The following is a 14,070-nucleotide window of genomic DNA, read 5'->3' as shown; positions in this document are numbered from 1 at the left end:
CGATGCTAGCGCTGGTGTCGGGACGGAAAGCAGCTCGCGTTGCCGTGCGGAGACGCTGATCCGAGGCCTGACCCGAGCCCCAGCGCCACTTTACTGACGATGAAACCCGCAGCAGCAGCAGCAGCGCAGCAGAAGCCGAGGGTTTAGTCCGCGCTGTTCCGAGCTCGTCACGATGATTATAGAGAACGTGGACGCGCTGAAGTCGTGGCTCGCTAAGCTGCTGGAGCCGATGTGAGTGAGCGGGTTACTCTCTGCGCGGACACTGAACCGCTCATTAGCGCTCGCTAGCATGCATTAGCTCGCTAATCTGTTAGCATGCTAACTACCCACGGGCTCGGTTTGAAGTTAGTTTAAATGTAAACACTGCTGTTATCGCGGCTGTGGGAGTTTATCACCCTGTAGAGCAGCTTTCCTGAAACTCCTGCCTCAGAGTGCACTTTCCCTTAGCTAACTGTGCTAACTGTGCTAAGCTAAGCGTGGGCTTCATGAGGACTGTCCAGCAGTGAGAGGCTAATTTACTGCCTCTGTACAGGCCGGGGGGGGAGAGAGAGAGAGAGAGTGTGTGAGTGTGAGTGTGAGTGTGTGTGTGTGTGAGTGTGTGAGTGTGAGTTCTGGTTTCTTTGCGTGTATTGGAAGTGTTGTGGAGGCAGTGAGGAGGAGGAGGCAGTGAGGAAGAGGAAGAGGCAGTGAGGAGGAGGAAGAGGCAGTGAGGAAGAGGAAGAGGCAGTGAGGAGGAGGAAGAGGCAGTGAGGAGGAGGAAGAGGCAGTGAGGAGGAGGCAGTGAGGAAGAGGCAGTGAGGAAGAGGAAGAGGCAGTGAGGAGGAGGAAGAGGCAGTGAGGAGGAGGAAGAGGCAGTGAGGAAGAGGCAGTGTAGATAAATGTGCAGCTGTCCGTGTTGCAGAGTTTATTAATCGTATTTAAATCCTCTGGGCTTCGTGGTGTTCAGACACAAACAGATGCTGGAAATATGAAAATAAGCTGCTGCTTTGTTTTGTGCAGATGTGATGCCGACCCGTCTGCTCTGGCCAACTACGTTGTTGCTTTGGTGAAAAAGGACAAACCTGAGAAAGACCTGCGAGCGTTGTGCGCTGACCAGCTGGACGTCTTCCTGCAGAAAGGTAACGCGCGTTCACCTGCTCTACAGCGCGCGGGCCGCGGTCCTCAGCAGCACGGTCTCGGCCGGTCCGCGACACTTCGTCTTTCTGAACCTGTTAATAAGTCTGGCGTCGGTGTGTGTGTGTGTGTGTGATGATCTCGCCGTGTTTCCTCTTAAAGTCCATCGCAGCCTCGCACCAGCTTCCCGATCCAGCCATGAGAATGATCTCAGTACGTTCTTCTTTTCTCAAAGGCGCTCTTAAAGACTACTGAAACTGTATAATATATAATATATATAACTTAAGCATGAAACGTTTTGGAGGACATTTTGCTGAAAAGGTTGATTTTCCTTCGCATGGAGACTTTGGGACTCGCTGTACGTCCTGATTCATTAATACGGTGGATAAATTCACCTGGATATTAAAGCTTTAAACCTAAACCTCTACTGACCCCGAGCTCTTTCCAGCAGCACAGACTCGGCCGTGGAGAGCCGCGTGCTGTAGGAATAGACGAGCGCAGACTCAGACTCAGAGGAATGATTTATAGTCGCTCTGCGTTCCGTTAGCACGCGGAGGAGGATGGGTTCCCCTCAGTCGGGTTCCCCTCAGTCGGGTTCCCCTCAGTCGGGTTCCCCTCAGTCGGGTTCCTCTCAAGGTTTCTTCCTCATATCGTCTCGGGGAGTTTTCCCTCACCTCTGGCTCGCTCATTATCGCAAAATTAGTGATGAAAAGGAAAAAAGGTGTAGTTTAAACACTGAAACAGGAAAAAAAACCTCCCAGAAACTCAGCATTAAATAAAAGGAGTTTGCGATTACGTGGAATTGAATCCTCCTGGACGTCGTTTATTCCTCCTACCCAGCGCCGCTGTCTCGCAGTGAAACCGAGCCGCTTCCTGCAGCGCCTGAAACCGTCCTTTATGACAAACTGATTTGATATTCAGATTCTGTACTGTGCTGTTAAAATCATACAATGTAAATTTTTTATTTATTAGAAATTACTAAAATTATTAGAATTAACTTTAAAGTAATTGTTTTTGAACTCAACAGTTTTTCATGTTTTGTTTTTTTAATCTGAAGCATGAGTGCATTAGTGAGTGAGTGTATATCGCGTTATTGTGGTGTTTCTTCGTCGAATCGTTCCACAGTGAAGAGGAGCGCTCGCGTCGTCTCCGTATTCCGCACCTGACTTAAAGGTCTCGGTTTCAGAATAAAAGCTTATTCTCTTTTAAAACTTTTTTTATTTGTTCCTGGCAGAAACCACTGGCTTTGTGGAGAAGCTCTTTGAAAGTCTCACCACCAAAAACTACCTGGGAAATCCTCCTGCTAAAGAAGTTCCTAAAGAGGAGACGAAAGCTCCAGCTCCAAAACCTGCTGAAGCAGAAGAGGTGACGTTTCTACTGTCGCTGTTATTATAGCGACGCTGAGCTTCATCTCATTTAATATTATTACAGAAACATCACAACATCTGCTCGTGCTGCTGCAGAAGCTCAGAGTCTAAGAACACTAGAACCCTGTTAGAGTTACAGCACACACACACACACACACACACACACACACACTGCACTCTCTCACACACACACACACACACACACACACTGCACTCACACACACACACACTGCGCTCTCACACACACACACACACACACACACACACACACACACACACACTGCGCTCTCTCTCACACACACACACACACACACACACACACACACACTGCGCTCTCTCACACACACACACACACACACACACACACACTGCGCTCTCACACACACACACACACACACACACACACACTGCGCTCTCTCACACACACACACACACACACACACACACACACACTGCGCTCTCACACACACACACACACACACACACTGCGCTCTCTCACACACACACACACACTGCACTCACACACACACACACACACACACACTGCACTCACACACACACACACACACACACACTGCGCTCTCACACACACACACACACACACACACACACACACACACTGCGCTCTCTCACACACACACACACACACACACTGCGCTCTCTCACACACACACACACACACACACTGCGCTCTCACACACACACACACACACACACACACACACACACTGCGCTCTCTCACACACACACTGCACTCACACACACACACACACACACACACTGCGCTCTCACACACACACACACACACACACACACTGCGCTCTCACACACACACACACACACACACACACTGCACTCTCACACACACACACACACACACACACTGCGCTCTCACACACACACACACACACACACTCACACACACACACACACTCACACACTGCGCACTCACACACACACACACACTCACACACTGCGCACTCACACACACACACACACTCACACACTCACTCACTCACTGCGCTCTCACACTCACACACACACACATTCTCACACACACACACACACACACACACACACACTGCGCGCTCTCTCACACTCACACTCACACACTCACTCACTGCGCTCTCACACACTCACACGCGCACACACACACTCACACACATTCTCACACACTCACTCACTGCGCTCTCACACACACACACTCACACACACACACTCGTACACACACACACTCACTCACTGCGCTCTCACATACTCACACACACACACTCGTACACACACACACTCACTCACTGCGCTCTCACACACTCACACACACACACACATTCTCACACACTCACTCACTGCGCTCTCACACACACACACTCACTCACACACACACTCGCGCGCACACACGCGCACACACTCACTCACACACAATCGCACACACACTCACACACACACACTCGCACACACACACACACTCACACACAATCACGCACACACTCACACACACTCACACACACACACACGATTCTAGCCAGATTCGTTTTGGAGCTCTGTGACTCCACTCCTGTAGGGTGAAAGGTGAAAGGTGAAAGGTTCAGTGTGTTTCTCCGTGCGCGACGATCACAGAGGCGCCGATGTTTTCGAGTGCGTTTGCTTTTCTCGGTGATGGATCGTGTAGCGCGAGCTGCTCTGTGACTCGCAGCATAAACACGAGAATCCGAGAGGAAATCAAACTCATCTCCTGTCCTGCGCAGCAGATCCCTGAATCCGGTTTATCATCTGTTTTGCAGAGCGAGGGCAAAATATAAACACAATAATAATGTTTTTATAAGGAATTATTTTGCAAGTCAAACCCAAATGGTCATTAGGAACAGCAAAACTAAAAAAACACACAAACACTAAAAAAAATTGTGCCTCCAGTTCTCTTTGCAGAACAGACGATGCTCACTGCCTCGCTGATTTCCACAAACAACCCTTCCTCAACATTTTTACTTTCTTTCTTTTTCTTTTTTCTTATTTTCAGGTGAAATAGTGACAAATTCTCATGATAGCTAGCTCTCACATTTATTTTCATCAGAAAGTTGTTCTGAGGATCTCCGCAGGTGAAAGGTGGTGTGTGTGTGAGAGAGAGAGCTGTGAGTGAGTGTGTGTGTGTGCGTGTGTGTATGAGAGAGCAGTGTGTGTGTGTGTGTGTGTGAGAGCAGTGTGGTGATTAATGCGGTGTAGCGCGAGCAGGTTAGCGTGTAGCGCGAGCAGGTTAGACAGGATGAGGAGACGTTAGTGATGCAGCTCTTCTGTAAGTCACTCTGGATAAGTGCATCTGCTAAACACTGTAAATATAAACGTAAAGTAAATATTAAATAATTTTGTCTCCTCAGGTTTCGCTCTGTGTTCAGGCGGGTCACGCGGAGGATGAGAAGGAAAGCCGGAGGAGACGGAGTCCACTGAGGAATCGTTCAGACTTTAATGAATCAAGGTGAATATCTTCTGACGTCTCCATGCTGGTGTATATTTATTTATTGATCTTCATTAAACACCTGATCGTGTTTTTTCTGACTCGCATCGTGTTTGTTATTGATCCTGATCTTCTGAAGCAGTGTGTGGAGTGTGAAATAGAAGTGAACAGCAGTGTGCTCTTTCCTTCTGTATTTCTTATCATAGCATTTTAACTGTTAAATGTCCGAGTGCGCTTTAACGCGATGTTCTTGCTGATGCTAACTCTAGTTGAACCACCATAAGCTTTAGGGGCGGAGCTTTGGGTACCTGGGTGGAAATGGGGGCGGGCTCAGTGAGTGAAAAAAACATTCAGCTCCACCCACTTAACCTTTGGAGACCTTTTTTCACAAATCTTATCTCATGCACCTTTAAAACTCACAAGACAGCTAGAAAATAGGTAATGGGGAAAAGTCATATTTACACATATACAGAGTTTGTACGTATAGAACAATATATAGTGATTTGGAGGCGTTTCTTTATGCAAATGAGTGTCGCTGTGCGCAAACAAAACAATTTAGAATGTAGGATTTTATCAGCATCCACCCTGTAAAGCTGTGAACACGTGATAAATCCCGAGTTCCTCATGCGTGCTGGTGGTCGGTTCTCGCACAGAGCGGATCGTTTCCTGCTGTTTCTGCTGTTCGTGTTACACGGTAGAACTTCACACGGGATTCAGATATCAGATGTAGCTTCAGGTCCAAAACGCGGTCCGCTCACTTTGTGCACGTGTTACTCCAGGAATCGGGACGAGCGACGGAGAGACGAGCGCAGACGGCGGGAGCCCGAGCGGCACGGGAAGAGCAGCGAGATGTACAGAGAGAGAGAACGGGAACGAGAGAGGAACGACCGGAGGAGAGCGAGCTCACGAGGACGCAGCCGCAGTCGCAGCAGGAGTCGCAGTCGCAGCAGCAGCAGAGGGAAGAGCAGAGACCGAGAGCAGAGACGAGGTGAGCGATGATCAGTCACCTGACGCTGCGATTTCATTCTCTACTGAACTGATCTGTAAAAACACACAGAGTCAGACATTTACAGCTCTTTAACACTGGCACATTTTAGTTAGTAATTAATGCTCATAATATAATTCTCCTGATTAGGGTTTTAACTCTGCTTATTGTTTACATTTTTGTGTTTATATCTGCTACATGTAGTAGTTGGTTAATAATATTTATAGCATTACAGAACTATTTAAATCTATAAAACACTTAAGGAAGCACCAGATTTGTTTTTATCAAGTTCTGATCCATAATTATTGACTTGTGTTTGTGTCTTTATTATTAGTTCATTTATATTTGTGGCTCTGCTTAAGGAGTTGGTGAGAAAAATCCAAAATCCAAACAGTATTTTAAACATTTTTTCCCAGAACACAGGTCCAAATTCGAGCAGGAGCGGAAGGAGCCGGAGCCGTACACTCCGTTATCGTCAGGTCCCTTAGGGAAACCTCAGCAGCAGCAGCCGCCGCTGCCGCCGCCGCAGCTCCCCCTGCTCCCGCTGCCCCACCCTCGCTCTCCGTTTCCCCCCTCGGGCAGTCCCAGCATCCCTAGCGCCGTAACGGCTCACCTGCCCGACAGCACCACTGAGAACTGGGCCGCTTACTACTCTAACCACGGCGAGGGCAAGTGCGGCACGCTGAAACACCGCTGCCGGGATTACGACGGTAAGCGCATTTAACTTTAAACCGTCGTCGCTTTCCCGAGCCAGTCGGCTTTATAATGATGTGATGAATATTTAATGAGGTGATTAATGGAGATCAGTCAGTTTGCATAATGTGTTAAAGTGAAAGATAAATTATTTGAGATCAAAGCTTTATTTATTTTCTGGAAATTGCAGTATTATCACTTCAGGTGTGTTTAAGAGTTTTAAATATTCAGGGCTGTGTTTCAGTTCGCTTTGGTCGTCTCTGTCTTACATACAGCTAGTGATTATTTTATAACAGAAATGTTATTTATAGTAAATCTTCCTATAGTTTCACACACGGTACATTTCTGAGAGAGTTATTATAATTATTTTTTTTTTGTTTATGAAATTCGTTTTCTATTTTAAAATAATTGCAGTCTAAAATGTAAAATGTTAAAACACTTAATCTTTAAAACTGCAAAATGTCTTTTTTAGTTTGTACATTTTTTTCCTTTTTCAGATTTATTATTTTTTAATAATTAAAATATTTTTATATAAATAATTTATAAATAAGTTGTTTGAAATTATTTAAAAAAAAACTATATAATAATACTGAGTTGTTTTCAGAGTGACGAGTCTGTTGTGTGTTTTATTTTATTTACATTATTTCATTATTTGCGTGATGCTTTTATCCAAATCAGCTTACAGTCGAGACTCGATACTGTCTGAGCAGATGATGGTTACGACCCCAGCAGTGGTTGTGCTGGGATTTGAACTCATGACCTTGTGATCAGTAGCCCAAAGCCTTCGAGTCACTCCTGCAGCTCCAGAGAGACGCTTGTGTGTGTTGTTGGCTCGGTGATGAATCCGTCCCCGCTAATGACCGTTGCCGAAGGTTTTTGTGTACAAGCCCGAGTCGCAGCTCTCCGGGGCCGTGTCTCAGTCAGCGCTGGTTTCACAGGGACTTTTCTAAAACAGTGTTGTGTATATTTACCCTGCAGTGTCTCAGGAGCCTTTACACACCAGTGGGAGACGACTGAAATCGTCTGATGAGGGAATCAGGTTGCCTAAGTAGGCTGTGTAATGAGCTAAGCGTCTAGTGATTAAGCCTACAAACACACGCGGCAGAGACGTTGTTGTTGTTCTCTATTTCTGATGTGTGTTTTTTTAAATCTCTATAACGTTCATTCATTCGTGTTAAATCTACATCATTCTGCTTCAGCTGTCCATCAGGTGTTAAACTTTACATTTTATCAGGTTTTTCTTAAACATATTTAAAATTCTTACTTTTCAATTATATATATATATATATATATATATATATATATATATATATATATATATATATATATATATATATATATATGTGTGTGTAAAATGTGTGTGTGTATATTTTTTTTAGTTTAGGTATTTTGTTGTTGTATTTTAATATTTAAGGAAATTAGATTATTCATATACTTACTTGTAAAACCCTTTACACTTTTTTTGTCTCTCCAGAGAAAGGATTCTGTGTCCGCGGTGACCTTTGTCCTTTCGACCATGGCAACGACCCTCTGATCGTGGACGACGTCGCCCTGCCCACCATGATTCCCTTCCCTCCCCCCGGCATGCCCCCCGCCCGCATGCCCCTCCCCCTGCCCCCCATGCCCGAGCCCCTCCCCGTCATGCCCATGCCGATCCCGCCCCACGGGCAGCCCCCGCCGCCAGGCATCTACCCCATGGCAGGTGAGTGCACGGGTACTGGATTGTTTTCGGTGTGTCTGACCTGCTGCTGGTTCTGGTTCTGGTTTTGGGCTTAGCTTCTTTAGTACTTTCTTTTTCAGAAGTCACTTTAAAGAAATGTTATAATTGTATAGAAGGATGTGATTAGTAGTGACAGCAGTGGTGTACTGACATACTGTTGAGTACAGTCGTGTGCAGTTGGGTTCGCTGACCCGAGTGACCCAGAACTCTAACGTGTGCATCAGCGTAATTCCACAGAGCGACTGAGCGACTGTCATTCTCTCACCAAGTGATAGAACGAATGACCACATTACTGTTACTCTACCAAAAAGCTAACGCACTATCAGAGTGAAATCCTTTTTCTTCTTTGCCGTTTGCGTAGTTCCAGGGTTCTGGTGTTAGCGCTGTGCCGAGGTGCACTGCTGCTGCTGATGGACAGAAAAGTCTCTGAGCTTAAATTTCATAAACATTTATTAAATTGGGCAATTGTCATCAGGCTTAGAAGATTAAATGTCCTAGTATTAGTCAGTCCAGTTTGTTCTGACTCTGGCTAAGCTGGTGCTGTGATGTAGTGTGATTTAGTGTGACGTGGTGTTTCTGTATTGTAGTGTGATGTGGCGTATTGGGATGTAGTGTAGTGTGATTTAGTGTGACGTGGTGTAGTATAGTGTAGTGTGATTTAGTGTAGTGTAGTGTGACGAGGTGTAGTGTGGTGTAGTGTGACGAAGTGTAGTGTAGTGTGACGAAGTGTAGTGAGGTGTAGTGTGACGAAGTGTAGTGTGGTGTAGTGTGACGAAGTGTAGTGTAGTGTAGTGTGACGAAGTGTAGTGTGGTGTAGTGTGACGAGGTGTAGTGTGGTGTAGTGTGACGAAGTGTAGTGTAGTGAGGTGTAGTGAGGTGTAGTGTGACGTAGTGTAGTGAGGTGTAGTGTGACGAGGTGTAGTGAGGTGTAGTGTGACGAAGTGTAGTGTAGTGAGGTGTAGTGTGACGAGGTGTAGTGAGGTGTAGTGTGACGAAGTGTAGTGTAGTGAGGTGTAGTGTGACGAGGTGTAGTGAGGTGTAGTGTGATGAAGTGTAGTGTAGTGAGGTGTAGTGTGACGAGGTGTAGTGAGGTGTAGTGTGACGAGGTGTAGTGAGGTGTAGTGTGACGAGGTGTAGTGAGGTGTAGTGTGACGAAGTGTAGTGTAGTGAGGTGTAGTATGACGAGGTGTAGTGTAGTGAGGTGTAGTGTGACGAGGTGTAGTGAGGTGTAGTGTGACGAAGTGTAGTGTAGTGTAGTGTAGTGTGGTGTAGTGTGACGAGGTGTAGTGAGGTGTAGTGTGACGAAGTGTAGTGTAGTGTGACGAGGTGTAGTGAGGTGTAGTGTGACGAAGTGTGGTGTAGTGTGGTGTAGTGTGACGAAGTGTAGTGTAGTGTGGTGTAGTGTGACGAGGTGTAGTGAGGTGTAGTGTGACGAAGTGTAGTGTAGTGAGGTGTAGTGTGACGAGGTGTAGTGAGGTGTAGTGTGACGAAGTGTAGTGTAGTGAGGTGTAGTGTGACGAAGTGTAGTGTAGTGTGGTGTAGTGTGACGAGGTGTAGTGAGGTGTAGTGTGACGAAGTGTAGTGTAGTGAGGTGTAGTGTGACGAGGTGTAGTGTAGTGAGGTGTAGTATGACGAGGTGTAGTGTAGTGAGGTGTAGTGAGGTGTAGTGTGACGAGGTGTAGTGAGGTGTAGTGTGACGAAGTGTAGTGTGGTGTAGTGTAGTGAGGTGTAGTGTGACGAAGTGTAGTGTAGTGAGGTGTAGTGTGACGTAGTGTAGTGTGGTGTAGTGTGACGAGGTGTAGTGAGGTGTAGTGTGACGAGGTGTAGTGTAGTGGGGTGTAGTGTAGTGTGGTGTAGTGTGACGAGGTGTAGTGAGGTGTAGTGTGACGAAGTGTAGTGTAGTGTGGTGTAGTGTGACGAGGTGTAGTGTGGTGTAGTGTGACGAGGTGTAGTGTAGTGTGACGAGGTGTAGTGTGGTGTAGTGTGACGAGGTGTAGTGTGGTGTAGTGTGACGAAGTGTAGTGTAGTGAGGTGTAGTGTGACGAAGTGTAGTGTAGTGTGGTGTAGTGTGACGAGGTGTAGTGAGGTGTAGTGTGACGAAGTGTAGTGTAGTGAGGTGTAGTGTGACGAAGTGTAGTGAGGTGTAGTGTGACGAGGTGTAGTGTGGTGTAGTGTGACGAGGTGTAGTGTAGTGAGGTGTAGTGTGACGAAGTGTAGTGTAGTGAGGTGTAGTGTGACGAGGTGTAGTGTAGTGAGGTGTAGTGTGACGAAGTGTAGTGTAGTGAGGTGTAGTGTGACGAGGTGTAGTGAGGTGTAGTGTGATGAGGTGTAGTGAGGTGTAGTGTGACGAAGTGTAGTGTAGTGAGGTGTAGTGTGACGAAGTGTAGTGTAGTGAGGTGTAGTGTGACGAGGTGTAGTGAGGTGTAGTGTGACGTAGTGTAGTGTAGTGAGGTGTAGTGTGACGAGGTGTAGTGTAGTGAGGTGTAGTGTGACGAGGTGTAGTGTGGTGTAGTGAGGTGTAGTATAGCGTATTGTGGTGTAGTGTGGTGTAGTGTAGTGTGGTGTAGTGTGACGAGGTGTAGTGTGGTGTAGTGAGGTGTAGTATAGTGTATTGTGGTGTAGTGTGGTGCGGTGAGGTGTAGTATAGTGTATTGTGGTGTAGTGTGGTGTAGTGTGACGAGGTGTAGTGTGGTGTAGTGAGGTGTAGTATAGTGTATTGTGTAGTGTGGTGTAGTGAGGTGTAGTATAGTGTATTGTGGTGTAGTGTAGTGTGGTGTAGTGTGACGAGGTGTAGTGTGGTGTAGTGAGGTGTAGTATAGTGTATTGTGGTGTAGTGTGGTGCGGTGAGGTGTAGTATAGTGTATTGTGGTGTAGTGTGGTGTAGTGTAGTGTGGTGTAGTATAGTGTATTGTGGTGTAGTGTGGTGTAGTGTGACGAGGTGTAGTGTGGTGTAGTGAGGTGTAGTATAGTGTATTGTGGTGTAGTGTGGTGTGGTGTAGTGAGTGTGTAGTATAGTGTATTGTGGTGTAGTGTGGTGTAGTGTAGTGTGGTGTAGTGTGACGAGGTGTAGTGTGGTGTAGTGTGGTGTAGTATAGTGTATTGTGGTGTAGTGTGGTGTGGTGTAGTGAGTGTGTAGTATAGTGTATTGTGGTGTAGTGTGGTGTAGTGTAGTGTGGTGTAGTGTGACGAGGTGTAGTGTGGTGTAGTGTGGTGTAGTATAGTGTATTGTGGTGTAGTGTGGTGTGGTGTAGTGAGGTGTAGTATAGTGTATTGTGGTGTAGTGTAGTGTGGTGTAGTGAGGTGTAGTATAGTGTATTGTGGTGTAGTGTGGTGTGGTGTAGTGAGGTGTAGTATAGTGTATTGTGGTGCAGTGTGGTGTAGTGTAGTGTGGTGTAGTGTGACGAGGTGTAGTGTGGTGTAGTGAGGTGTAGTATAGTGTATTGTGGTGTAGTGTGGTGTAGTGTGGTGTAGTGTAGTGTGGTGTAGTGTGACGAGGTGTAGTGTGGTGTAGTGAGGTGTAGTATAGTGTATTGTGGTGTAGTGTAGTGTGGTGTAGTGTATTGTGGTGTAGTGTGGTGTAGTGAGGTGTAGTATAGTGTATTGTGGTGTAGTGTGGTGTAGTGTAGTGTGGTGTAGTGTGACGAGGTGTAGTGTGGTGTAGTGAGGTGTAGTGTGGTGTAGTGTGGTGTAGTGTGGTGTAGTGTAGTGAGGTGTAGTATAGTGTATTGTGGTGTAGTGTGGTGTAGTGTGACGAGGTGTAGTGTGGTGTAGTGAGGTGTAGTATAGTGTATTGTGGTGTAGTGTGGTGTGGTGTAGTGAGTGTGTAGTATAGTGTATTGTGGTGTAGTGTGGTGTAGTGTAGTGTGGTGTAGTGTGACGAGGTGTACTGTGGTGTAGTGTGGTGTAGTATAGTGTATTGTGGTGTAGTGTGGTGCGGTGAGGTGTAGTATAGTGTATTGTGGTGTAGTGTGGTGTAGTGTAGTGTGGTGTAGTATAGTGTATTGTGGTGTAGTGTGGTGTAGTGTGGTGTAGTGAGGTGTAGTGTGGTGTAGTGTGACGAGGTGTAGTGAGGTGTAGTATAGTGTATTGTGGTGTAGTGTGGTGTGGTGTAGTGAGGTGTAGTATAGTGTATTGTGGTGCAGTGTGGTGTAGTGTAGTGTGGTGTAGTGTGACGAGGTGTAGTGTGGTGTAGTGAGGTGTAGTATAGTGTATTGTGGTGTAGTGTGGTGTAGTGTGACGAGGTGTAGTGTGGTGTAGTGAGGTGTAGTATAGTGTATTGTGGTGTAGTGTGGTGCGGTGCGGTGTAGTGAGGTGTAGTATAGTGTATTGTGGTGTAGTGTAGTGTGGTGTAGTATAGTGTATTGTGGTGTAGTGAGGTGTAGTATAGTGTATTGTGGTGTAGTGTGGTGCGGTGCGGTGTAGTGAGGTGTAGTATAGTGTATTGTGGTGTAGTGTGGTGTAGTGTAGTGTGGTGTAGTATAGTGTATTGTGGTGTAGTGTGGTGTAGTGTAGTGGGGTGTAGTAACGTGGTGTAACGACCAGCATGCGTGTGTACTGCGTTCTCTCAGACTGATGATTTCTCAGCTGAACGAAATCTCTGTAGAACTGAAGTGTGATGCATTTTACCATTTTGTCCCATTTAGGGCCGCCTCTAATCCCAGCCAGTGGGATAGAGACTCCGCCCCACGCACGGACGAGCACCTCCTCCCCTCTGGCTCCGCCTGGAGTAAACCCACCTCCACCTCCTCCTCCTCCACCTCCTCCTTCTTCTTCTGCTATTTCTTCTGCTTCTCTACATCCTCAGTACACTCTGTCTGAATGTAAGCCACTGCCACGTCTCTTTTTCATCCTCCGCAGTGGTTTTAACTTTCAGCTTTGTCTCCTATCAGTAGATAATTTAGACTAAATTCAGATGTCTCCCGTTGCGGTCACTCAGACAGGACAGGTTAGGACCTCACTTTGCTCCAAGCGGTTTGACGCTAACTGTGACAACTAACAAGAGTTTCTTCATAGACTAAATTGTTTTACACCTCAGCGCAGTTGAATTCAGAAGGTGTTGATTAACTTAACAACTAAGAAGGTTAGTTGTTAGTTGTCGCAGCTCTGACAGTAGCTCCTGCTGTAACACAAATCGCAGGTTTATATTAATGCGCTCGTTCTAATATATTATCATTTCCATAGTAACAGCTCATTCACCCCGTCACCCCGTGTCATTCAGTAATATAGAAAAATTATCTGAAAGTGTTAGTATTTAATGCTGACTGTGTATTACAGTGTTTTAAAGATTTTTTTTTCACATTTTGTAGCTTATATGAAACTCATAAATTTCCATATTGTTTTAGAGAGAGAGAGAGCAGTTTCACACAGCATCTTAAAGACTGGTGTAACTGGGAGAGACAGAGACAGGGAGACAAAGAGACACGGAGACAGAGAGACAGGGAGACACAGAGAGAGAGAGACAAAGAGACAGGGAGACACGGAGACAGAGAGAGAGAGACAGAGACAGGGAGACACGGAGACAGAGAGAGACACGGAGACAGAGAGAGACACGGAGACAGCGAGAGAGAGACAGGGAGACACGGAGACAGAGAGAGAGAGACAGAGAGACACAGAGAGAGAGAGAGGGAGACAGAGAGACAGAGAGAGGGAGACAGAGAGACAGAGAGAGGGAGACAGAGAGACAGAGACGCAGAGAGAGGGAGACACAGAGACACAGAGAGAGGGAGACAGAGAGACAGAGACAGAG

The 14,070-nt window shown here is 46.4% G+C and overlaps 1 protein-coding gene across 2 annotated transcripts in view; it reads left to right on the top strand.

The window, feature by feature from the left end:
- Window positions 1–17: 17 nt before the first annotated feature.
- Window positions 18–14,070, top strand: part of rbm27 (RNA binding motif protein 27) — a 25,836-nt gene continuing 11,783 nt past the window's right edge. The window contains exons 1-8 of one of the 2 annotated variants that reach the window (XM_053240033.1): window positions 18–231; window positions 1,000–1,118; window positions 2,348–2,478; window positions 4,850–4,947; window positions 5,706–5,914; window positions 6,328–6,621; window positions 8,079–8,306; window positions 12,968–13,144. In XM_053240033.1, coding sequence (XP_053096008.1) covers window positions 173–231; window positions 1,000–1,118; window positions 2,348–2,478; window positions 4,850–4,947; window positions 5,706–5,914; window positions 6,328–6,621; window positions 8,079–8,306; window positions 12,968–13,144 — 1,315 coding nt within the window. In that variant the 5' untranslated portion in view covers window positions 18–172. The remainder of the gene's footprint in view (window positions 232–999; window positions 1,119–2,347; window positions 2,479–4,849; window positions 4,948–5,705; window positions 5,915–6,327; window positions 6,622–8,078; window positions 8,307–12,967; window positions 13,145–14,070) is intronic. The other variant, XM_053240034.1, reaches the window with a different exon arrangement.

This window comes from Pangasianodon hypophthalmus, chromosome 15 (genome assembly GCF_027358585.1).
Source record: "Pangasianodon hypophthalmus isolate fPanHyp1 chromosome 15, fPanHyp1.pri, whole genome shotgun sequence".
In the NCBI taxonomy this organism is placed as follows: Eukaryota; Metazoa; Chordata; class Actinopteri; order Siluriformes; family Pangasiidae; genus Pangasianodon; species Pangasianodon hypophthalmus.
Note: the sequence above shows the minus strand (reverse complement) of the source record. Positions and strands in the feature narration are given on the sequence as shown.